This window comes from Argiope bruennichi, chromosome 5 (genome assembly GCF_947563725.1).
Source record: "Argiope bruennichi chromosome 5, qqArgBrue1.1, whole genome shotgun sequence".
NCBI classification, from domain to species: Eukaryota; Metazoa; Arthropoda; class Arachnida; order Araneae; family Araneidae; genus Argiope; species Argiope bruennichi.
Genome location: NC_079155.1, coordinates 103,802,866 through 103,828,425, shown reverse-complemented (window position 1 = coordinate 103,828,425; position 25,560 = coordinate 103,802,866). Strand labels below are relative to the sequence as shown.

Genomic DNA, 25,560 nt, shown 5'->3' with positions numbered 1-25,560 from the left:
ACGTCACAATGACGAGAGTGTAAGAGAGTGATGTATAAGGAATACAGGCAAAGAAGTAAAATAGTTCGCAAGCGCTTTATAAGCCTTTCAGTGCAATAACCGTATAGTTATGACACAAAGGAAGCATTTGGATGATTTTTTACTTAGTAGAATTATCGGCCGTCTGGAATGTGGGCGTGCCCAGCTGGAAGTATCCGAGGAACTTGGAATCGCCCAGAGTGTCATCTCCAGGCTTTGGTAACGATTCCAAGTTTATGTGAATTGAGTAGATGTTACAGCACAGGTCACCCCTGAGTTAGAACGCCGAATGAGGACAGGTATTTGACAGTTACTGCCAAAAGAAACAGAATGAGCACAGCATCATACCTGTCTTGTCAGCTCTCTTCAGCCATTGGTACGACAGTTTCAAGGCAGACCATGTACAGACGCTTAGGGTAGATATGTAGGTAGATTGGTCTATATGCTCGTAAGGGCCTGTCAGATGTGTTCCATTTACTGCAACACATTGTCACTGCGGTTACCCTGGAGTAGAGAGCATGCATTGTGGACACCGCAACTGTGGGCTTGTGTGATGTTTTCCGAGGAGTCCAGGTTTAGCTTGCAGTCTGATTCTCACCGGACTTTCATATGGAGAGCGCCAGGTCCTGTTACCACCAAGAGAACATCATTGAACGACACCGTTACGGTGGTGCAGGAGGGCTCGTTTGGGGAGGAATTATTCTGGGTTCCAGAACTAACCTGCATGTTCAAATTCGAACCATGACAGGCCAAATCTATCGGAACGTCATTCTGGAACAACATGTACGCTTTTTTCGGGCGCCATGGGCGCAGAATTCGTGTTTATGGATGACAACGCCCGTCCTCACCATGCAAACATCGTAAACGAATGCCTTCGATCGGAGGAAATCACCCGTATGGACTGGCCAGCATTCTCTCCGGACTTGAATCCAGTAGAGCATGTGTGGGACATGCTTGGCTGACGAGTTGCAGCCCGTCAGCCTCCTCCTACGTGTCTACCGGAACTTCGAAGAGCATTGCTTGATGAGTGGTGTAATATTCCCCAAGATCAGATCGATAATTTGATACTCAGCATGCCTAGGCGTAGTACGGACTGTATTGCATCGTCTGGGAGACATACTATGTATTAACCATCCTATAAATAATGTAATATTGGTTTTTGCAAATAGATTTTTGTTTCTTTTGTAATTTTCTCCATGGAGCAAAAAATCGCAATTTTTATTAATGATATCAAACATATAGCATCTTTTTTGCTCTTTACCTTTTGTTTAATAAATAGGCTTTACAAATAAGTCACATTTGGTTTGCTTCTGACTCTTTCTTTTCTTGAACTTGCATTATTTTGAATTTCTGGACATGAGTGTATATATTATTCGATCTGTTTAATCTATATATGTACTTTCTTAATAGGGAGCAGTCCCATGACATCATAATGTTATGAAAAGCGTAATTGTTCTAATTCATCTGTTTTCTAAGTTTAACGGTATTGCGACTTCACTTTTTTTCGTTTATACGAAGTTTAGAACAAGTATTGTAATCATCTAAAAATTCGAACTTGAGATTTTGGCGAATCTCGACCTTTTACACCACCCTAAGTTCGAAAAACACATTTTTGAAAAATGTTCGTACGCCTGTATGTCTGTGACAAAGATAACTCACAAACTATTTGAGATAAGTGGATGAAATTTGGCATATGGTCTTTACACTACATTTGTAGATATCTGGTAGAAATTTTTGGGGAAAATCCGCTCAGTGGAAGTCTGTCTGTCTGGCTGTTAGAATATAAATTAACATGATAATTACAAAATGAAGAGAACTAAATAGATACAATTCAGTTATATAAAATGAACATTTATAATCTAGACACTTTTCACATTTTAAGCCAAATAGAATGAGAGGTTGGCAGTCTGTCGGTCTGTACTTTTAGAAACATGTAAACGCGACAACTTAAAAATGGATTTACTTAAATATATGAAATATGGTGTTAGATTTTGTAACTACAAGTGGAGTTTTTTTTTATTATTATTTGTTAAAGTTTTGTTTCAATCCATTATTAAAAATGCATCTAAAACATAAATTTAATTTTCTTATACAATTAAGCGCATGTCAGAGATAATTCGCCAAAACACTCGCCAAGGATCACAAGTTGGCGTTCTCGGTATAACACCTTTATTAAAGAGTATACGAGAAGGGTTTCGGGAGACCACTCTTGCTGGTTTTGTCTTGTAACCAATACAGATATTAAACAGGATCTTTTTTTAGTGTTGAAGAAAATCATGCAATGAAATATATGATGAAACAGTGAAAACGATTTGGGTTTCATTCACAACTGTATTGAAATATATTTAAATTTAGTTGAATCGAGATTAAAGAATTTTACAGCAACTAAATTGTCATCATTGAAAAGATAATTTTTTTTTTTTTGGTCTTTAAAATGTATTAAAAATCATTTCTGAGAGGAAATATTTTTGGAAGTTAGCGCGCGCAAAAATTCTAAATCTAAATTTTCAATTAATTGAATTGAAAAAAAATCGCATGGGATGCACATTCTTACTCTCCAAAGTATATTTGTGTCACATTTGGTAGCTCTAGATCAAACGGGCTGGCCTGTAGAGCACGAACATTTATCCACACAGATCCAGATGCACACAAGCAAGCATTCGCATATACATTCATCATTATTATAAGTTGAAATAAGTGAAAAAAATCGCATGGGGTGCACATTCTCACTCTCCAAAGTATATTTGTGCCACATTTGGTAGCTCCAGATCAAACGGTCTGGCCTGTAGAGCACGAACATTTATCCACACAGATCCAGATGCACACAAGCAAGCATTCGCATATACATTCATCATTATTATAAGTTGAAATAAGTGAAAAAAATCGCATGGGGTGCACATTCTCACTCTCCAAAGTATATTTGTGCCACATTTGGTAGCTCCAGATCAAACGGTCTGGCCTGTAGAGCACGAACATTTATCCACACAGATCCAGATGCACACAAGCAAGCATTCGCATATACATTCATCATTATTATAAGTTGAAATAAGTGAAAAAAATCGCATGGGGTGCACATTCTCACTCTCCAAAGTATATTTGTGCCACATTTGGTAGCTCCAGATCAAACGGTCTGGCCTGTAGAGCACGAACATTTATCCACACAGATCCAGATGCACACAAGCAAGCATTCGCATATACATTCATCATTATTATAAGTTGAAATAAGTGAAAAAAATCGCATGGGGTGCACATTCTCACTCTCCAAAGTATATTTGTGTCACATTTGGTAGCTCTAGATCAAACGGGCTGGCCTGTAGAGCACGAACATTTATCCACACAGATCCAGATGCACACAAGCAAGCATTCGCATATATTTGAGTGGATATGGATTTGAGTTATGAATTAAATCTACTACTTTTACTATGAGTTGCATTTTTAAGTGCACCTGTTAAATGTGTCTTTTCTTTGATTTTGTGTTGTATTTTTCAGAATCGTCTTCCTAAACAAAGTTACTTTAAAGTGCATTGTACAAGAGAAGGCCAGAAAAGAAAGACTTCAATCGATTAGACTGCGGATGAGCGGACGCGTCAAAATTGTGCAAGAGAGTGACAACGAAAAAATCGAAGAACTGACTTACGAGCACTTCAGCCGCCATTTTGGTGCGGGCGACCGCGGACAAGCCATGGAGGAAGTTCCTAAGCCACCGCCTGTCAAGGAATCCAAAGTTCCACAGCTTGGAGATGACATGCAGTCTAAAACTGCTGCCAATCCGAAAGAAGAAACTATATCTTCTATCTTTAGGTCAAGAAAAAGGAAACTCAAAGGGCGTAAAAAGAAGATTTCCAAAAAAAGAAAGAAAGGCAAGAAAAGAAAAATTCGAAAACGGAAAATCAAACAAAGCAAATCAAGCATTGCTGGAAACAAAAGTGGTAAAAAATCTATTTCTTCGAAATCGCCGAAGGCAAAGAAGACGTTGCCATTAAAGAAGAAAAGTTCGAATGTTATAAAAATTAGTACAAGAAAGCCAGGTTCAGGGAGGACGTTAATTCAAATGCTGAAATCTTCAGAAAAAAGAAGTTTGAAACTAGCTAAAGAGAAATTGAAAGATGAAATGTCTGCTAAAAAAAGCTAAAGCCTAATATTATGCTCAAAGTATATTCAATCAGCAAGACATAGGACATTAAAATGTCATTTAGATGTTAAAAATATTTTCTTTTGGATATGAAATTTTGCAATGTACAATAAAAAAAATCTAATAAGGATTAAACTGTCCACAATTATTTTTTTTTCATTTTTAAGATAAACCAGAAATAAATAAAAATAAGAATGATAAAAAAAAAGTACATTTATCCTCTAGATGCAAGGTTAAAATAATTTTGAAATTTTGAAAGCTGTATATAAAACAATCGAGGAGGTAAAACTAATATAAAATTTCAATATTAATAAGCGACTGTCGAAAATAATTGATCATCTTAAGATATATAAGTCATTATGATTAATCTGTCAGAAAACTTGGAAATTCGACCAATGGACGCTTTGGTTAATTTTTGTTCGATGCAGACTTTTGTTCTAACAACAGCTAAATAAGTGAGAATTTGATTAAAAGTTTCAATCATAATCAGTAAAAATTATCAATATAATTCCAACTGAGAGGTTATCCTCTTCATCTGATCATGGTTCAGAGTTATGAGGTTCGTCCTAAAATAGCTCACATATTATTCCAAACTGAACTGTAATATTATTTCATTAAGCTGAACCAGTGAACTTTATAAACAGTTTTTGTTCAAATTCGTAACCACATAGCGCCTCCCATATGCATTCAAAGTTAAATTTTTTAAAAATTGATTAACTGATGGTTGAGTTTTTTAAATTTTAAAATCATGTTTAAAATATTTCAGAAATCGGATCCATTTGCCAATATGTGAGAAATTGTTTTTCTATTGTCTTTATATAAGTTTTCATCTTTACAAATATGACCAAAGTTTTTTAAAAAGTGTATAAAAATCATATCAATTGTAGATTCTAGTTTAAGCAATGTTCTTTTTTTTTTTTTTTGGTTCTTAAAAGTTTTTACTTTATTGTATACGAGGGGTATTGTTATCGTCGAAAAATTCGAATTAGAGATTTTGAAGAATTGCCACATTTCGAATCTCCCTAAATTAAAAAAATAAATAAATAAATAAAGGCATTATGACCTCTACGAACAGATAACTCAAAAACATTTCGAGCTAGACAGATGAAAAGTGGTATATGCAAACCAAACCAAATACACTTATAAACAAATTTGTAAATTTCGGTCTAATTTTCAACAAAATCCATTCTATTCATAGGAAGTCTCTTTGTCAGGCTGTTTGAGTACAAGTGAACTCGATAGCTACAAAACGCAAAGAGCTAGATCAAGAACACAGGTTTAGAATCTAAAATATAGATTCTTATCAAATTGTGAACTAAATCCATCAAATGATTGGCTGTCTGTCAGTCTCTGTACTTACAACTGCACATGCATATTAAACACAATAACTCCTTATTCCTTAAAACATGCAAATTCGGTATCTTCTGACTATTACTGTAATTTCGTGTCGAATATTGGTATTAATCAATAGATGAAAAGGTATTAAAAATACATTTTCTCGCAATAGATTCAATAAAAATTTCAGATTCACGTCAAAGATTTATATTTCCTAACTATCTTTCACCAATGCAATACAAAGCATTTTCGGCCTGACCTAAGGTCTACAATTTGATGAAGAGGAAAAGGGGATAAGGCGTTTGGTTTGCTGTGGGTAGATGGCGCCACAACAGCTGTAAGAAGGTTGAAGGTTCATCGTCCGAGGTCACCAATGTGGAGAATAGTAATGTGCGAGTATAGAACGTGGGATCTTGTGGTTAGCAGCCCAGTGCCGGCGTCCTGGCATAGGGGTAGCGCGTCTTCCCCGTGATCTGGGCGTCCCGGGTTCGAGTCCCGGTTTGGGCATGGTTGTTCTTCTGTTGTTCTAACTGTGAGATGTGTGAATGTGCCCTCCTGTAAAAGGGGTTGTGCAAGCGAATGAGTGATGCGTGAGTGGCAAAGTCGTACTCTTGGCCCTAGTTGGCGCTGCTATAAAAAATAAGAGACGTCCCCCTTAGGCTTAAATCGCTGTCTTCGTAACAGTGGGCTTGTCAGTGGCAAGTGCCATAAGAAACAAACAACAACAAACAAACAAACAGCAGCCCAGTAACAGACCACGGTACAAAAGCAATTGCTCGTGCAGCGTAGTGGTTAACTGGCTTATAAGCTATTCACCACAGGCGTTTTTTTGGAGAGAATGCAAAAATGTTTCTGAAAGACCACTTCCCGTTGATTTCAGACAAGCCTTTAAAATTTTAATACACATTTTTAAGAATAAAGTTTGTTTATAGTTATCAAGCGATAAATTGAAAATTTTCTCAAATTGTACAATAATTATTTCAAAGAACTAAGAGAGGAAAACACTATGTCTAAAAAGCAGGCTTAAAATAATATTCGTAACTTTATAGTTTATTTACATATTTAAGCATAAAATAAGCTGAGGAGATTGTAATCACACATACATACATGTGGGGATATGGAGAATTCTTATTTATTTTATTGGCTGATTATTTCTTCTATCAGAAAATTATCAAGAACCATAGAATGAAAAAGTAACTTAACCAAAAATGTGTTTTAATAACAATTTCTATTTAATCCGAAAAAAAGTAAAAAGCAACGCCAAAAATGAGATAAATCATAATATTGTTTATTTTTTTATTATATTTTATAGATAAAATGGAAATTATTAACACTAGATATGTGTGTAATATTTGTAATTTTCTTAATAAGAACGATTAAAATCATTTTTAAAAACATTCTCATTGTTTCTTTACTATTTATTTGACGTATATATCGTTATTTAGATTATAAGATATTGCTTGCTAAAAATTTTGGATAAAATCTAGTTTTTTTTCTTCTTTGTATATTAAATACAAATCGCCTTTATCAACCAGTTGATTTGTCAGGAATGTTAGTTATATTTAATTTCAGTTAAATCGTTTAGTTATAATTTCATGTCCATAATTCTATTAAATTATCAAACATTTAAGCGGTGATATTTTAATTGTTTTAACACACGCTCTGTTCATTAAATATATGAATTTTTCTAATGAAGACCTGTCTCTGATATTACAAAACTTTTAAGAACTTAAATATATAATTGATTTATCTGCTAAATTTTGAGATATTGAAATTTCATCTTTTTGTTTGCGTTGCAAACTACACAGATATTAAAGAGAACTGTTCTTTAACTTTCAACAATAGAATAAAAAAATCACGTTATTAAATATTTGATGAAACATATAAAACAATTTACATTTTAAGTTGGCAACGTAGCTGTGGCAAATTTGGGAAAAAAAATATTTTTAAAAAATTGCCTAAATCCAGAGAAAAAAATGCACTATTATTAAATTGATATCGTTAAAAAGATCATTTTAATTATTTTTAAATTTTGAAATGGTGCAAAATTCATTTTTATGCATTAATATTTTCAGAAATAACGAATGCGGAAAAACGCCAAAATTCAGCTTAATTTTTAATGATTAAAAATTTCGAAAAAAAAATCACTTAAAGGTACACACGTTTCCACAATCCAAATTATCTATGTGTCAGATTTGGTACTATAGGTCGGAAGGTTTGGCCTGCAGACACAGTAACACAAACAATTATCTTTATTATTAGTAGAGATAATAAAGAGAAAATGTTCTACTTGTCAAAAACTTCGACAGTGGAATTTTTGATGAATTTCCTTGTTTTAGAGTTCCTTCTGAAGAATCTGTCTTCAGAATTATATATTTCTATTTCCGAATACCATAACTTGAAAATAGAAGGTGTAAGAGAAATAAAAAATTTTTTTATGTATTTGGCACTTAAAATTCATACCTAAATTGTATAACTGTATCAAAGTCACAAAACTCAAAAGTTTCACTACATTTCTATTCATGGATATATGAACTAGATTACTTAAAAAGACATAAAATTATTGTCTAATTTCAAATTAAATTCGACAAAGGATAAAATTTCTATTTGCTTGTATATCTATGTATATGCGTGCATAAAAAAAAAATAAGAACTTAGAGTGCAAGATAAATGAAACTTGGTGTACAGTCTTTATCCCAGTGTTGTAAAGCTGTATTTAATTTAACTCCTACCAATCAAAATGCAAAGGTTTCAAATATATGCCTTAATTTTTTCACTATTCAATAAATCTGACAGAAAATCACTATGTTGTAAAAGTATATGAAAAAGGTGAGAGGAGAACACACCCACTGGTTATTATTCCACGTTCACATAATTTGTTATATTGAAATACATGCTTTTTATAATTATTTCAGTATTATTACATTTTGATTTTCTTTCTTTTATATAAAAAGTTATTTCCTCTCATTACTACAGAATTATATTGTGGTGAAAGCTTATAAGCCAATTAACAGCTACGCTTCTCGAGCAATTGTTTTTGTATCGTGGTCATGTTACTGGGCAGAGAATCACAAGGTCCCAGGTTCTATCCTCGCTCATACTATCCGCCACATTGGTGACCTCGGACGTGATCCTTCAACCTTCGTACAGGTGTTGTGGTGCCATCTACCCACAGCAACCGTAAGTTGTCAGATTCACTTGACGCAGCAACCCAAAGTCATCAGACTCACTTGACGCAGAATATCAGCAACCATTCACCCAAACACGCTCGCTTGGCGCTACTTAAATGGGTACATGCGTAATAGAATCAACAGCTAATACATCACCACTCAACAGCCATATCATTCGTCTCCCCTCCGACTCACTGGAGGAAGAGTCTGTGATGAAAGCTTATAAACCAGTTAACAGCTACGCTACAGGAGCAATTGCTTTTGTATCGTTGTCATGTGACTGAACTGCGAACCACAAGGTCCCAGGTTCTATAATCATCGCAAATCCGTGACAATATAAAGCAGAGTATTTTCAAAAGCAATAAACATTTGTAACTCATGTCAGCTTATTTCATCAAAAAAATTATTGCAATAAAAAAAATGATTGCATATTTCATTGTCATTATAATTAATTTATTTTACAAAATACGACAAAATCGCATTTATAAGAAATAAAACACATGAAAGCATTAAAGTTTATGATAGTGCATGTATATGTTACTAGCTAAGTTTGAAATCCGGCATTATTAGGAAAAGTACGAAGCGATTGATATTTTAAACAGACTTATGCATTCTATATAATGCCAAATGGCAAGCCAGCAATATATGAAATGCAGGTTAGTTTTTATTAAAATAAAAATAAGTGCAATTCAAAATGAAATTATTTTCTTTCTTAATGCAAGAAGTAGATTATAATCTATAAATAAACCATTATAATATTTTATTTAGTTTTGTGTAAATTTTTCTTTTTCTTTACATATTTTGAATTAACGATTTTTAAAGGTACTTTTTTTTTTTTCTAAAAAGCATTTACATTTTTGTAGAATATTTGAATTTTAAATAAAATTCTTATCATGACCTTATTTTCATACTTTGCCTAAATATTCTTTTTATAGGAAATTTATTCTAACACATGATTAGGTTTTATATACAATGTCTTGGGAATGTAAATAAGGAATATGATAAAAAAATTCTCATATTTCATATTTTTCTTAAAAAATGCCTACCATTCCGTAAAATATCAGCATTTCATGCATAGCTGGTAACAGATGCAATAAAACATAACGAAGAAATAAGCATTCATTTTTAATTAAAAAAAACACACACATGCGTTTTTTCAATATATTTGCGTAAAAGCAAATGGAATTAATGCAATATAATCTGATTTTATAAAATAAAGTTTATAGGATAGTCTGTGTTTTTTAAACACAATTATTTAAAAATACAGATTAAACAAATGAATCGTTTTTTAAACATTCTATGCATAATAGATTTATTGTATATTGAGAACAAACTTTGTGTAAAGATGATCTTTTACAAGATCATGTATAACATAACCATGTATAATGCTGTTAAATATCGAAAAACAGAGAACCATTTAGGCCTACAGTTCAGATGATCATCTAAAAGGGTTCTTTTTAAACAAAATTAAATTAATCTATATTTATAATAAAGCTCAATGTGTGTGTGTGTGTTGGCGCTCTACAGGCCAGGTCATTTGACATACAGCAACCAAATTTGGTACATGTATATCTTAGAGGTCGGGAATGTGCACCTGGGGTCCCTTTTTTTGAATTTTTAATTAGAATTTTAATTATTAATTAAAAACGAACTTTCCCGCCAAAAAAATCTTCCATTTTCCCCACCGCCAAATGAGTAAGACTTCAGCTTTTTTTTCTCCCAACAGTAATGAGGCTAGGGTTAACATTTTTCGGCGGATTATTTCAAACGATTCTGTTTATTTTCTTAATGTTTTATGCATTTAAAATTAAACATTTTTAATTAATCCATGTTTCAGATTCATTCTGAAGTACTTTTGAATTAAAATAACACAGAATAAAGGAAATTAAAAATGTATAATCTGCATAGCATTACCCCAACTGGCGTAGAAAAATTCACGCATTTGCGTTACCCAACTGGCGAAGAAAATTCACGCATGCGCATTGTTCTGATTGTTGTCATGACAACCACTATCAACGGATGATTTAAATTATTTTTAGGTTAGTTGCATGCTTTTGTAAGTAAATCGTATTTATGTTAGTTATATATTTTTTGTATATGCTTATAGTTTTAAGTACATCGTTTTTTAAGTAGTTTTTATTAACCTGTTTTCAGTGATTTAAATTATTTTTAGGTTAGTTGCATGCTTTTGTAATTAAATTGTATTTATGTTAGTTATATATCTTTTTGTATATGCTTATAGTTTTAAATACATCGTTTTTTAAGAAGTTTTTTTAAACCTGTTTTCGACCGATTATTTTAAACGATTCATTTTATTTTCTTAGTGTTTGATGCATTTAAAATGAAACATTGTTAATGAATCGATGTGTTCATGATGAATCTGAGAAAATTTTGTTGACAAATTCTTGAGATATTACATAAATTAAGAAAGATATTCTTTAGTGCTCATAAAGTTTAAACGCTCAGTGACTCTGTTATCAGTAATCATATTATTAAAAAAATGCTTTGTTTCAGTAAAAAATATTATTATATTAATTGCAGATTAATCATTTACACTTTAATTTAAAACATAAATTCTACGAGAGGTAACAGAAAATTAGAGAGATACATATGACGTTATGACTGAAGGCCTTTATAACATTATGAGTGAATTATATAACTATCAAAATTTGAAGTTTTAAAATATTTTGCTGAAGAATCTATTAAAGTTAGAATTGCGTAAAATATTTAATGGTACGACTGGAGTTTAACCCCCTGCTTGGCAAAATTTTTAAAAATCGCCAACAACGGCCTTGCGAAATGTTCAAAAGCAAAGGAGCAGATGTTCAATCATTGTGCATAATAAAGATTGCCAGCTTTGGCGCGTTATCGCAACTTGGCGAAGAAGGGGGTAAACTCCGGTTCAAGCTATTTAATTATTAAAATTTAAACGAACATTAAGATTGGCGAACCGGCTGGTCGCCAAAGGCGGCTAGTTAAAAATAAGATTCAATAAAATTAATATATCAGCCGGAAAAATTAATTTTTTCATCGAATCTTTTAAAAATTGCTGCTTGCTTTGGTATATGTGACAAAAGAAGTGACAACATATTGAAAAATTTAAACAATTTTAAATGCGTATGAAGTAAAGGCACAATTCTATTTCTTTTAGAATATTAGAGAACACCATGAAAATTTATTTTTTAGTTATATTAAAAAATCTATATAATTGAATTATTTTTCACCTTTTCTGTTTAAAAGATAAGTATACTGAAATAAGTAATATCATTAACGTGTTGATTAAGTTAAATATTCTTCGAAAAACGTTCGTCGTGAAACTGAATTGACCAACTATTAAAAGTAGGATTTCATATTGTGCTTTGCTTGGGGCCTCAAAATTTCTAAATCCGCTGTTCGTTATTAAGGAACAAAATAGAGTATATTAATTAAAGAAGAATCGAAGGACTAAACGTTCTCTGATGCATAGCTTCATAATATTTACCCCATTTAAATTATTCAGTCCATATTTTTTTTGGAGGGGGGACGGGGAGAGTTCTGCTAGAAATGAAATAAAAATGCATCGCTAAAATGACTTTCATTTTTAACATGAATGCTATAAACATGTAAATGTTTCTTTCTTTTCTAAAGAATTATTTTTTAACAACTTTATTTTATGATTGCTTAAAAATAGTTCAGTATTCAAAAGTATACAAAAAAAAAAAACAAACCATGCAGGTAGAATTGGAGTATTAAAAATGTTCATTCATTAAATTGTCCACCACATTTCAATCAATGGCATCTTAATAACAAATGGAAAATATATAAACGTGAAAGAAAATGCATCGTTGGAAATAGAGACCTTTATAACCAACTGAAGGACTGGAATCCAGTCCAAAGTCTATGATTCACAATCGCATGTTTGGATGTAAAAATAAAGACATGAAACATACATATATAAATATTTATAAAATATATAAATTATACAGGAATCAAATTACATAAATCACATAAGACTGTACAGAAAGCAAAAAAAAGATAGTGCTTCTGATATACAATATTTTCTATCACTGCATCAGATGATTTAAAACACCATGCTCAAAGCGAGAATCATTGCCGAAAAATTCAGTCATACAGTCGTGTGGTCACATTATATCAAAATACGTGCCCATATCGGTAACGATTGGTAAGGACGAAATCACTTTTGACTTAACATATGAAGAAAACTGTACTAACAATTCATGATGTAGTTGTTGTCCATATATTATTCTTAAAAAACTTTAAATCAAGACTGATGAAAGAAGAATTTCAACACTTGGAACAACATAAACTGTTTGAAATGTAATTATTTTATAAAAATATATATAATATTATTCCATGCATTGTCCATGATCTTTTATCTGAACATATCTTTTTCATTTTTTTCACTTGAAAATAACATCTTTTATTCTCTATTCTTTTATTATTTCATGGATTTTGCCTTTTCCTCAAAGGAGCTATATATAGAAATGAAATTTTCTTTTCTTAGATAGGCATTTTCATTTTACAGACTAATGGAAAAAAGCCGGGAATGTTCAGGACTTCGACTGATGAAATAGTTTATGTTAAGACTGACATTTCCATTTTGCAGACTAATGGAAAAAAAGTCGGAAACATTTTAGATTTCGACTGATGAAATAGTTTATGTTCAGATCAGCACTTTCCTTTTAGAAGCTAAAGTAAACAAGACGAAAATAGTTTGTGTAGTTTGTGTTTGACTGAACAAATACGAATGATGTAATTTCGAAACCGAGTTTCAAAATTCAAGCCATGAATGTCTCTGAAGTGATAAATATTTCTGGTGGTCAGTAGTTTGTTGATGTGTGTGGCTCTACTCGGCCACTGCGACTCCATCAGATGACCACATATAGCGACTGCGGTTGCTAGAGACGGTGCCGATCAAATTCACTCGTTCATGCTGTAATAAACAAATAAATATAATTTAATTCCTTGAATTCAAACAATTTCAAAGGTTGAAAATAAGACAAATATTTCTTAATATAGTTCATTCAAGATGTATGATTATATAATTAAAATCAAATACAAAGAGAAATTAAAATCAACGTAAAGCATTATTATGCAGTAGAGTTTCTTAAAATTTCGAGATTAGGTAATTTACTGGCAAGAAAGAAGAAGAAATCAATTTTTGTTATGAAAAAGTCTGGAAAGAAAATAAACGGAACGTAGCAGTAAAGAATAAAAATTTAATCGAATTCCATTTATTTGGAGAACTTCATTGATATCATACTAAAGTTGTGAGAGAATTATGCAAGATTCAGTAACAAATCGCTTAATAAATAACTGCTCGGGTAAATTTCACTCTTGTGACAATTATTTATTTATTTATTGTGTTGATAATTGTCGATCGAATGTCTTTAGTCTTTAAAAACTAAAGCCTGGGTTCTGCCAATGATTGAAAGTCATTTTTTTCTATTATTTGAAGAGCTATTTTTGGTGACTGGTTTTATTTAATTTCAATCAAATCTCTTCAGTAGAACTTTAGAACTTGATATTAAATCTCAACAAAGTAGTTTTAAGCGTCAAATTGTGATAGACTTCAAAGTCATGTCATTTTATAATAATATCATTAAAAAAATAAATATCTTGGTATGCCTTCTAGTTACACGTTGTTTTATACTGTATTGGGACTTCACTTTCTGATTCTTCATGGAAACTCCACAGATAATAGACAGAATGCTTTTTCCTTAATTTTCAACAACTGAAGAAATTAATTGTTTAATTATTAACTAAACAATTGTTTTTAATTAATAATATTTAATCTTAATTGTTTTTAAGGATTAAATATTTCTTTAAATACTAAAAATGTTTGAATTTCGTTTCAACGATGAAATATATTGTTAAAAAGTATGCAAAAAAATATTTTTTTTAAAAAAAACTGCCAAATTCCAAGCAAAATTTGAAAAACAATTAAACTGGTACAATTAAAAAGATAAAGTTTTTAAAAAGTTAAAACGGTGCGAAAATTAGTTTTTTGTAAGAATATTTGCAGAAATTTTCATAAAAAATTAATTTTTAATTAATTAAAATTTTAAAAAAATTCTCTCCGAGATGCATATTTCCACTTTTTAAGTTAAGTTACTTTGTACCAAATTTGGTCATCTGGGTCAAACGATCTGGTCAACGCACATAGTCTGTTATTATTAGTAGAAATAATGATAGCTTTATAAACAACAAACGTTGTGAACCTCGAAAAGTGTTAACATTTTTAAATAAGTAACAAATTTTACTGATACACACTAAAGAAGCAATTATTGCATCCTATTAAAGCTAATTCCACGATTTTATCAATCGGAAATTTTTTTGGATATAAATGTTACTGTTATAGATCCCCAGTCATCCAAACTCACCTGAACTAAAGATCCTACAAGGAAGGGTTTCAGGAGGTTTTCAGTGTTAGGGAGATGACCTGCCCCATAGAAAGCGACTGTCGCATCTCTCCCGGCATGTTCCATTAAGACGTCAAACCCTCCAGGATGCTAAAAAAAATAAAAGACGATAGTTAAAAATCAAATAATTCTCCAAAGTACTCTGAACAATTTGTGACTATGATGTTTAAATTTTTTTACTATTAAAATATGGGTAAAGTCAAGTTGAATTTGTTCAGAAGACAAGTTTGCATGTTCTATTTTTAATGTTAATCTTTTAAATAATTTCTATTGTTTAATAAGTTTTTTTCCATTTTATTTTTCAAATGATATTTCAAAATCTCTATCTCAGTCTCATAATTTAATAAACTATTATACATCGAAGAAAAATTAATTTTACAAAAGATACGATTAATATAGTTTTATAATTGGATTAATTAAATAGCAAAACATGAGATAAGCAAGACCGAATTATTAAATAAGCAAAATAGGTAACTGTCTAGGGACTCCAAAATGTCGATATATTTTTGAGATATTTTCTATTTATTTTATGCTTTCATTTAATTCGCACTCGGACGAATTCAAATAAAATTAAATTGTTGGAACGTTATTCTAATATTCCCAATTAATTATCGTTGGAGGTTTTACATTACGTCATTTAAAAAAAATTTAAATAAATGTGTTGCTTTATAATTTAAAAAAAATATTTGATATTATAATTAAATAGTATATAAATTGTACTAAAAATTATTATTATTTTACTATTTCGTTTAAAATGGCTTTTAAATTTAAATCTTGATTCTTTTTTTAATTTACGAAATATTGAAACCAACTCTTCTGATAGAGATCTATAATTAAATGTTTTACCAATTTATTAAAAGTTTCTTTATAAAGCTGAAAATAAATATACAGAATTAAAATAATAAAAAAATATGGTGTAAGAAGTTAAAGAGGAGAAAATAGGGTCCCAATATTTGTATTCTCTAAGGGTCTCTATAGGGCCCAAGTTATAAGATAGTAAAGCATATAAGGTTTACGTTTGTGAGTACTCGTATCACCATCAAAATTTATCTTGAGAACTGATACTCATAACAAAAGGGAATTAAATCACAATATAAATAATAAAAAAAGAAAACATTCATTTATAGAATTAAATATGCTATAAAAGTAGTTAAAATTTCAATTTATATAAAGTATTTCTATTCTTATGCTTTCTAAAATAGCCTCAGGCTTTTTGTTTTGAACTTCAGGTTTTCCGATTAATATAAATTTAAAAGAGTGTTTTATAAACACATATGAATTTTCTCTCATTTGAACATAAATATTTCACTTTTAGAAACTTATACATCAAATAGATTTTACAATTATTTCTTTTTTTCTACAAAATATAATATTTAATATGTTCTTACCGAATCTAAGAACGATGTGACGTCATATACGTAGTCTTCGACCACAATCCAGCAGTCGTTGCGGTTGCAGTGAACCGCTACTTCTGACAATGTGTAAGTTGCCTCGATAGTTTTCTGGCGAGGTTTAAACAATCTTTGGAAGACTGTCGACATAGCACTTTCCAAGCTTGAATCTTGCATTGTTTTTAATTCTTCAATTTGACAAATTTATCTTATAAAAAAATCAGTATCTTTGCTCACACACAAAATGAAGATTTATGTGGAAGTTTTAAATGAAAACGATTATTCGATAAAATTCAGTTCTGTGAACACTTTTGGGCAAGACTGAAAAAATATGAAATGATTGTAGATATAGCGATTATTTCTTAGTAGACGTTCGTCTTATCTTTAACAATAAAATATCAGTTTTTAAAACTTTCCAATTTTTTTCAATTGCAGTGATTGCTTATAATATAAATCAAAAGATTAAAAAAAAAAATCTAGAAGAATGTTTCTGACAACAATAATGAAGATGAGTGTCTTGAAATGGAGGAGTAATTAGGTAATCGGAGCATCTTCCGAACAATTATTCATTTATTAAAAAATCACAGATGTAGCGTAGCTCCAAAAATGTTAGTTTCCTCCAACTTTTTTGTGATATCTCTCCAAAACAATTCGAGAAAAAAGACAGCTATCTATAAATCTCAGTTGATAAAAATTGCCACATAAATTCCTGAAAAGAAAGAATGAATAAATGATCAGTTTCTTTTTTATTATTATTCTTATCATTAAATAATGTAAGATATTATTTGAAATAACATTAGCTGAAAATCATGAGATTTTGAAAAGAACAACAAATTAAATCTAAAAATATTACATATTAAGGAAATATTATAATTCTGATTAATTATGTTTTTGTGATTGAGGAGCAAAATGTTTTATAATACATTTGGCACTGTATTCCATCGAAATGAAGCATTATGAATTCATTTATTAATTGTTTTTAAAGTTACAAATCGCCGTAATTTTTGTTAATCATTAATTGTATTTAGAAATAATAAGTACCAAGAAAGAAAATCTTCAGTAAATTTAAACATAATCAAAGTTAATTATTTTCTTTTACCTCCATTTAGGGACATCACTAAAGAAAAATATTATTTTTTTTAATAAAATTGAAAGAACACTAAAAATTTTGGTGTTTCCATCATTGCATGAGAATTCAAAATTATTAGAATAAACATAATAAAATTCGTGTAACTTCAAAACGTGATCGGCAACAGGATATAATCCAACTGAACTGAACTTAATAAATTATCCGATCTCAAATATTGTTCTGTTACTAACGGTATGAAAGTATGAAGTCAAACATTATGTTCATAAAAATTAACGAATCCTTCTCAAAAGACAGATGTTGATTCCTACGCTTTTAAAAGAATGTTTCCTTTCAACACTTAGAAAAATAAGAAGCATTAAAGTAATAAGGAAGTATTAAATCATAAAAGGAAATTACGAAATATACATCACTTTCCGAAACGAAATGTAAAGAAATAACATTTAATCCCAGAGATTTTCTTTCTAAGTAAAATTTTTATCTTTAAAAAAAAAAAAAAAAAAAAAACATAACCTCAACTATTATTTAGTTCCAAATCCTGTGAGATGAACACATTAAGCTTATTCTAAATAGACAGAGTATTTCGATTTTTTAACTCTTCTAAAAGATCTATTCTTTTCATCATTTAAAAAATATAAGGAATATCATAAACAAAACATAAAAATAAAATACATTAAATAATCCTTTTCAATATTCATCCAAAAAATTATCAAGTAATGACAATCGATGATGAAAATTATGTCATTCCAGTTTTTTTGAAGACGATAATTTTTTTATTCATTTTTTTCCAAATTAATACCAACTAAATTTGCTTTAGTAACTGAATCCTTATAAACGGTAAAATATTATTCTATTTTTAAAACTTGTATGCAGTTCGGCGTGCAATAAATTTTTTATTACAAATTAATTTATCAAATTTTATTAATGTCTACATATTCAGAGAAAAAAAATTATAAAAAAAATCTGTAGTAACAATTGATTTAAATCCCTGTAGTCAAGATAATTGACATGGAAATTTATTTCAGTTTGAGAAAACAGGAAATATTGAAAAAATATTCAATTAATATGTAAAGTTTCCAATGAATTCCTTTTTTCATCACTAGATGGCGCAACAAGCAAGTCAAATTGCAGAAAGTGGATGCTACCCATTTTAGTATTTTATGAAATTTAATTAATTAACAGTTTGCGTAGTAAGCAGACTAGACTAGCCAACTAGGTAAGCTTGCCGCTGGACGAAAGAGAGACACATACAAATCAATTAAAAAAGATTTAATAAATTTACAAAAAATAGAAATTTTATAAATTATAAAATATTAGAATTATAATGGATATTCACAATGAGTTATTTAAATCATTATTAAATAAATTAACGCGTAAGTAAATACAATGGTAAAATATATTGGAATATTAACTACTAATTTACCAGTTTTTGTTAAGAAATTTATTATTCCTTTTCAATATTTCATAATAATTAAATTCTTAAATTTGTAAGTAAGAAAATCATTATTTATAATCACTGTTAATTTTTCAATCTTTTAAACTTTACTTTTAAATAAATAAAGACATATATTTTTATAAAGTTAATGAAAACAAAAGTATTAAATAAAATGAATCATTAATATTTGGATTATGCTAAAAACATGTTGAAATATGCTGACATATTGAATATAAGTAAATTATCCCTCTTTAATATTCCCTTTTTTAATGAGTGATGTTAAAAGATTGATCTCCTAACATCAAGAAGAGAACCATTTGCCTAAGGTTACAAAAATCTACTGAACTAGTAAACGGGAATATAATTCAAAAAGTAAAAAAAAAAAGCATGTCTCAGCTAAGGGGAGGAGATATCCAAATTTGAATCTCGACTCTACAAAAGAACCATGCATACGTGGATAAGTTGTAAATGTTAAATACGTTGTGAGTAAATGCCCTCTCGATAGAGTTGCGAGAGAAATCGCAGAGGAAGTACGAGCTCAGAAGTTGTCCCCATCATTCGAACATGACCCAAAAATAATGAAATCTGACAACTGATCGAAAATGTTGTACTTCTACATTATAGCCAGTTTAAAATGTTAACTTTGAAATACAATAGTTTAACTTAGTTATATTAGCTTCCCGTTTCATAAAAATACATGAGCTATCTTAGGTCGGATCTCATAATTTTGAACGCCTGCGTCAGCATCTTCTCTCCAAATTTCCACTCCTAAGCTTCTACATCTTTCATTTGCTTCCAAAATGCCACTCCTAAGCTTCTACATCGTTCATTTGCTTCCAAAATGCCACTCCTAAGCTTCTACATCATTCAGTTGCTTCCATTTTCCATTCCTAAGCTTTTACTCCAATCTTTCATTTGCTTCCATTTTCCACTCCTAAGCTTCTACATCATTCATCATGCCAAATTTAGCCAAGTTTAAACACAAGATGAACTTTTCGTGGAATCAGATTATGAACCTGGAGTTTTAGAACTTCAAAGTCAAAACTTACTACTCATTGTGACCATCATCTAATCGATGAAAGAACTCATTATGAATTTTGGCATTAAATATTTTCTTGATGTTTGAATAGGTCTAAAATTTGTTTCAGATATATAGTTTTAGTGCCAAACCACGCGTTAATATTTTTTTGCTTAACTTTTTGCACGTTTAAGTGTCCGAATTCATTTATATTCGAAGAGACGGGCAATCTTTTTCTTTTACGGATCTCGACTAGAATTCATCCAAACGTGACGGTAAAACCGTATGCCAAATTTGCCCAAAGAGCACGTAGAGCTTTCCAGTTATTATGTTCCAATTCATATTGATGAAAAGACAAAAGAATTTGGCCATAGACAAAGATTTTGGTGCCATAATTGCACGCCACGTAGAATCCATCTCATTTCGTTTCTGTATTAACTTTCTCATATGTACAGACAAACAGAAGAAATTCTAAAAATATTTTGTTTCATCTGACGTTAATCTAAAAAAACACAAATCCTAAAATTTTATCAAAATTTCAAATTTGAATTTTTTGAACATTTCACATTTAAGTTACGTATTTGCGCGTTTCAAAGCAAAAGGAGAAAATCAATTATGAAGACTGTCAGAAAATCATTCGAGTTTCTTTTATCCAGAAAAATGGCTAAAAGTATAATTCGTGACTAAAAATCATTAGAATATTTCATTAGGATGACTTGGATTATCTTCGGAATTATTATCTTTAGCAGAAGAACTTTACATGGTAAGAAACTTGTTAATAATGTCAGAGAAGTTGTTCTCCTTTTTTTATGTTCATTATATGTCATATGGAGAAGGGAATTGGCAAGCAATTAGAAGATCCCAAGTAAGCTAATTTAGGGAGACGCAGAATTTCAATTTCGTGACATCGCCAAAGTTTCGGAAAGTAGAACATGATTTTTAGGGCAAAAAAGGAAATGAAAGTTAATGAAAGTATTTAATATTAAATTATTTTTGAATGGTTGATCCGAAAGCTTAGTTTCTACTGTTCATATTTGCTCATAATAATGGAGAATGTGTGTATGTACATATTGCTGCTCCAATTTTCCGATCGCTTGAACTACAAGTACCAAATTTGGTACAGATATATTTTGGAGGATGAAATGCGCATTAATTTTTAAATTTCGATGAATTAAAAATAAATAATTTTGGTATTTTTTCGCTATAACTACCGATAATATTACTGCACAAAACTCTTTTTTCTTTCGTTTAAAATTTTAGTTAAAATTCTTTTAGTTTTAATTGGAAAAAATAATTTAAATTCTTTTATTGGTTTCTTTTAGTTTAAACTTTAATTTTTCAAAAGAGATAAGAATTGCTTAGTTCCATTTCGGAATATTCTTGAATTTATCTGCAGAAAATCATGAGAGGCACAAGGGGGCAGGGGTCTACGGCAAAAAATCAAACTTAAAAGCTAGAACGGACTAAATAAATAATTTTAAACTAATATGGATCGAAAAAATTCAGTTTCTATGAACGCCTAGTTTTGTTTCAAAAATTCATTATAAAATTAATAAATGTCCATCCATTTCAAGGTCATAGGCCATAGAAATTGATATTTTCATAAAGACATCATGAGATTTCAAAAATTAAATTGTAATGTTTCAGTCATTCAAATGTGGTTTTATACATTTACAATGATGCCCGTTACAGTGAACTATAATTTTTTTTGTTTTTGCTGTCTGTCTTTTCTTTTCATTAAACCTTCATTTTTGGGCAAAATTTTCTTTTCCAGTTTTCAATATTTTTCATGCAGAAACGATATAACATCCTATAAATCAAATGTTATAACTTGTGGTTCAACGCTGCTGCGACAATGTAGAATAAAAACTAACACAATTTCTAATATTAAAGTTGAACTGAATACCTCATTAGATTTTTTAAAATTAATATATTGGTTTTTCTTTATTATCGTGAGCAGTAACATTTTTGGTGCGATTTCAAGATATTTTTAATATTGAAAAATTAACAAATATTCGATCATTTTGGGGAAACAAAGCCATTTTAAAATGCTATAACTAAATTGAGGATTAAAACTGTTAAATATTAATAATTATTATAAGCGAAAATATTAAGATATCACAAAAAACCATAACCATAGGTAAATTCTTCTAGCAATCGTTTTACATACTATATTGAAACACTTCTAACACTTTCTATGTGTACCACATTATAACAGAATTCAGATTTGGCATATTAAAAAAATGACTTCTAAATTTTTTTAGCAACATCGGTTGCTATTTTTAGTCTTCAATTGAAATACTGCATTTGGAAAATATTTGATTGATGATCTCAATGATTCAGAGCAATTACTTGGAGCCTAAGCCATATATTACTAAATTATAAAGCAGTTTCTCATTTGGTATTTCAAAGAGAAAATAGATTTTTTTTTTCTGGTACTTACATCGCCTACTACTTTTAGATTTCAAATGAATCAAAATCTTTGGTGAATGCTTGATTAATTTCTGTTCATTTTATTGTTTAATTAAGTATTTAAATCATACTGTATGCATGCTCATATTATAAAGCAGATACGCATTTGACACTTTAACTAAAAAAACAGTGTCTGGATTCTTTTTTTTTATTTATTCTTTCGTATACAAAGTACAAAAAAAATATTGTAATCGTTAAAAAATTCGAACTGGATATTTTAGCGAATCCCCACGATTAAACCTGCCTAAGTTCGAAAAACACATTTTCGGAAAATGACCGTCTGTCTGTCTGTGATAAAGGTAACTCAAAAACGCTTTGTGTTACATAGATGAAATTTGGTATGCGGTATTTATATCGAATTTGTAGATTTCTTTCAAATTTTGAGGAGACTCCGTTAAAAGAAGAAGTCTGTCTGTCCAGCTGTTCGAATATACTTTAACATGGCATCTACAAAACGAAGAGAGCTAAATGGATAAAATTCGATATACAGATTTAATATCAATAGTTTAGAGACGCCTTAAATTATCGAGCCAAATTCAACAAACAGTTGACTGTCTGTCAATCTGTACTTTCAGAAATATGTACGCATGATAATTTAAAAGCGCGCTGGCTTAAATATGTTGAATTTGATGTGGGATTTTGTGACTACAGTATAATTTGTCTCAAAATTTTGTTTTAATCGGCTGGAAAAAACGCATCTAAATCACAAATTTGATTTTCGTATATTATTAACTGCATGCCAGGGATTAAAATCGTTTTTCAAGCCAAAGATTAATATTTCGTAACTACTGTACGCCAGTGCCATGCAAGACGTGCACTAGGATAATTCTTTTATTGGAGAGTATGAGAGAAAGTTTTGGGGTGACTATACCCACTGTTTTTTTTTTCTTTTTGCAATTTAATCGATTACCATTTTTTTAATTAATTGCCATTTCAATTGAATTAATATATTTGAAAAGTGGTTCTTTAATTTTTATGCCTTCATTGCTCATGTTTATTATCTGAATATCCTTAGCATTTCATTTGTTACGTAAAAGAATGAAATATTTAAATAATTGTAAATATTAACATGGTAATTAAAAAGAAAAGTTGCATGTTATAAACTTGATAACCATTAAATTTATATTAAAATTAAAAGTAAATTTATATTAAAATTAAAAGTAAATTTACATTAAAATTAAAAGTAAATGGTTATCAAATTTATAACATTTAACTTTTCTTTAATTACCATGTTAATATTTACAATTATTTAAATATTTCATTCTTTTACGTAACAGATGAAATGCTAAAGATATTCAGATAATAAATATGAGAAATAAAGGAATAAAAGTTAAAGAACCACTTCTCAAACATATTAATTCAATTGAAATAGCAATTAATTATAAAAATGGTAATATAATAGTGTGTAACTTCGTTTGAGTGCAATATAGCAGTGAAACTTAGTCAGTTTGAGTTCAATACACTAGTGTATAATTTCATTAATTAATGAAAGTTCAATACAGCAGTGTGTAACTTTATCAATAGCAATAAGACAATGACTTTTAGGTGCACTGCTTCCTCAGTTGGTTGTTATATTCTATTTAAACCCACTTTCCTCTGCTATTGTACTTTATATTTTGATGGTAAAAATATCGTTTGCAAGGAACAATTGTTCATTGTAGACTGAAACACGTGGCAAGAAGCATGACCAAAAAGCAGTCTGGGCCTAATTTAAGAAACTATTAGAAAGCGACAACTATTTGATGGCAAACACCTAGTTCCAGAAACAACGAATAATTCGATTTCCCATCTCATATGTAATCAGGTATCTGTATTCCAAAGAGGAGTTCAAAATCAAGGTCGCCATACACATGACCATCTGCCATCTGCCAAGAACAATATGAGATCGTCAAAAAAGTACCAGAAGAAAGGTCACCTCGGCAGGCGCCAAATTAGTGAAGCAAAAATACTAAGCGATCGAATCCTTTGGGCCGGATGCCAGGTGTGTTGAGGAGGCACAGATTCCGCCCCAAGAGGTGGTTAGGAGAACAATGCTAAGATGCAGGTCCTGGAGCCAAAAATGGTGGAACCGAAATAGAACAAAGAACGCGAGACACTTAAAAATGTTTAAAGTTAGATGTTGCTTTGGTCTTAACAAGTCAGCCGAGGCAAGGTTCGGTCCTTTTCCACGAAAAACAAATGGCGGATCTGGTTTCAGCGTTTGTGCTTCGGTTCCTATTGTGTTCGAAATCGAATTGTTCCATCGTACGGTAATTTAGAAGTTAATGGGAAAGCTAATGGTAGGGTTTGAGTGATAAGGTGCAAAAATATTAAGGTTCTTTTGGAAAGAGATCAAATTAGGAATTTAAATCTAAAAATTAATGTAGTATCCAATTAAATTCCACAGTTTTATAACAAAGCAATAATATTGCGATTATCGATGTTTGGATGAGGCGTGTAGCCAAGATAAAGATTATGCGTTGAAGGAGCAGTTCCAAGATATAAATTTAAAATTAGGATCAAAAATTCAAATTTACTTTTTGGATAAAAAAGTGTTTTTTTTTTAAAGAATTTTGAGTATATAAAAGAAGTATTACAGAATAAAGTCTAGTTAAATGTATTATTATAAAGGCTAATAAAGTTAAATAAAAGTTTTATTGACGAATTAAATTCGTCATCCGTAATTTAGAAAAATGGTTATATGACTAGTCATCAAATATAACTAATGGTTATATGACTAGTCGTCAAATATAACTAATGGTTATATGACTAGTCGTCAAATATAACTAATGGTTATATGACTAGTAGTCAAATGTAAACATTTTAAAGTATTTCCATTGGTTTGTAATGTTTTCCATCAAAAGTATTTTGTGTTCTTTCTTCATAATTTAGATTTCTCCTTTCTATCTGCTTTTAATTTTTCCAAGATAGATCGATTATTTCCCGAATCACTTTTATCAAAGTATCTAAAGATACGGTAGTGAAGTTTTTAAAATATTTCGCAGAGACAGCATATTTTTTAAGCTTTAAAAATATGTTTTCTTCATTAAGTGCTTTAAAAACTGAACTACCATGCACTGAATACTTTAACCCTTTCTAAG

The 25,560-nt window shown here is 30.1% G+C and overlaps 1 protein-coding gene across 2 annotated transcripts in view; it reads right to left on the bottom strand.

Annotated features, from left to right (window-relative positions):
* Window positions 1-12,581: 12,581 nt before the first annotated feature.
* The window catches only part of LOC129968152 (uncharacterized), a 76,054-nt gene continuing 63,075 nt past the window's right edge, over window positions 12,582-25,560 (bottom strand). For both annotated transcript variants that reach the window (XM_056081970.1, XM_056081971.1), the window contains exons 3-5: window positions 16,466-17,177; window positions 15,039-15,167; window positions 12,582-13,588 (exon numbers count right to left, since the gene is read on the bottom strand). In XM_056081970.1, coding sequence (XP_055937945.1) covers window positions 13,502-13,588; window positions 15,039-15,167; window positions 16,466-16,645 — 396 coding nt within the window. In that variant the 5' untranslated portion in view covers window positions 16,646-17,177 and the 3' untranslated portion in view covers window positions 12,582-13,501. The remainder of the gene's footprint in view (window positions 13,589-15,038; window positions 15,168-16,465; window positions 17,178-25,560) is intronic.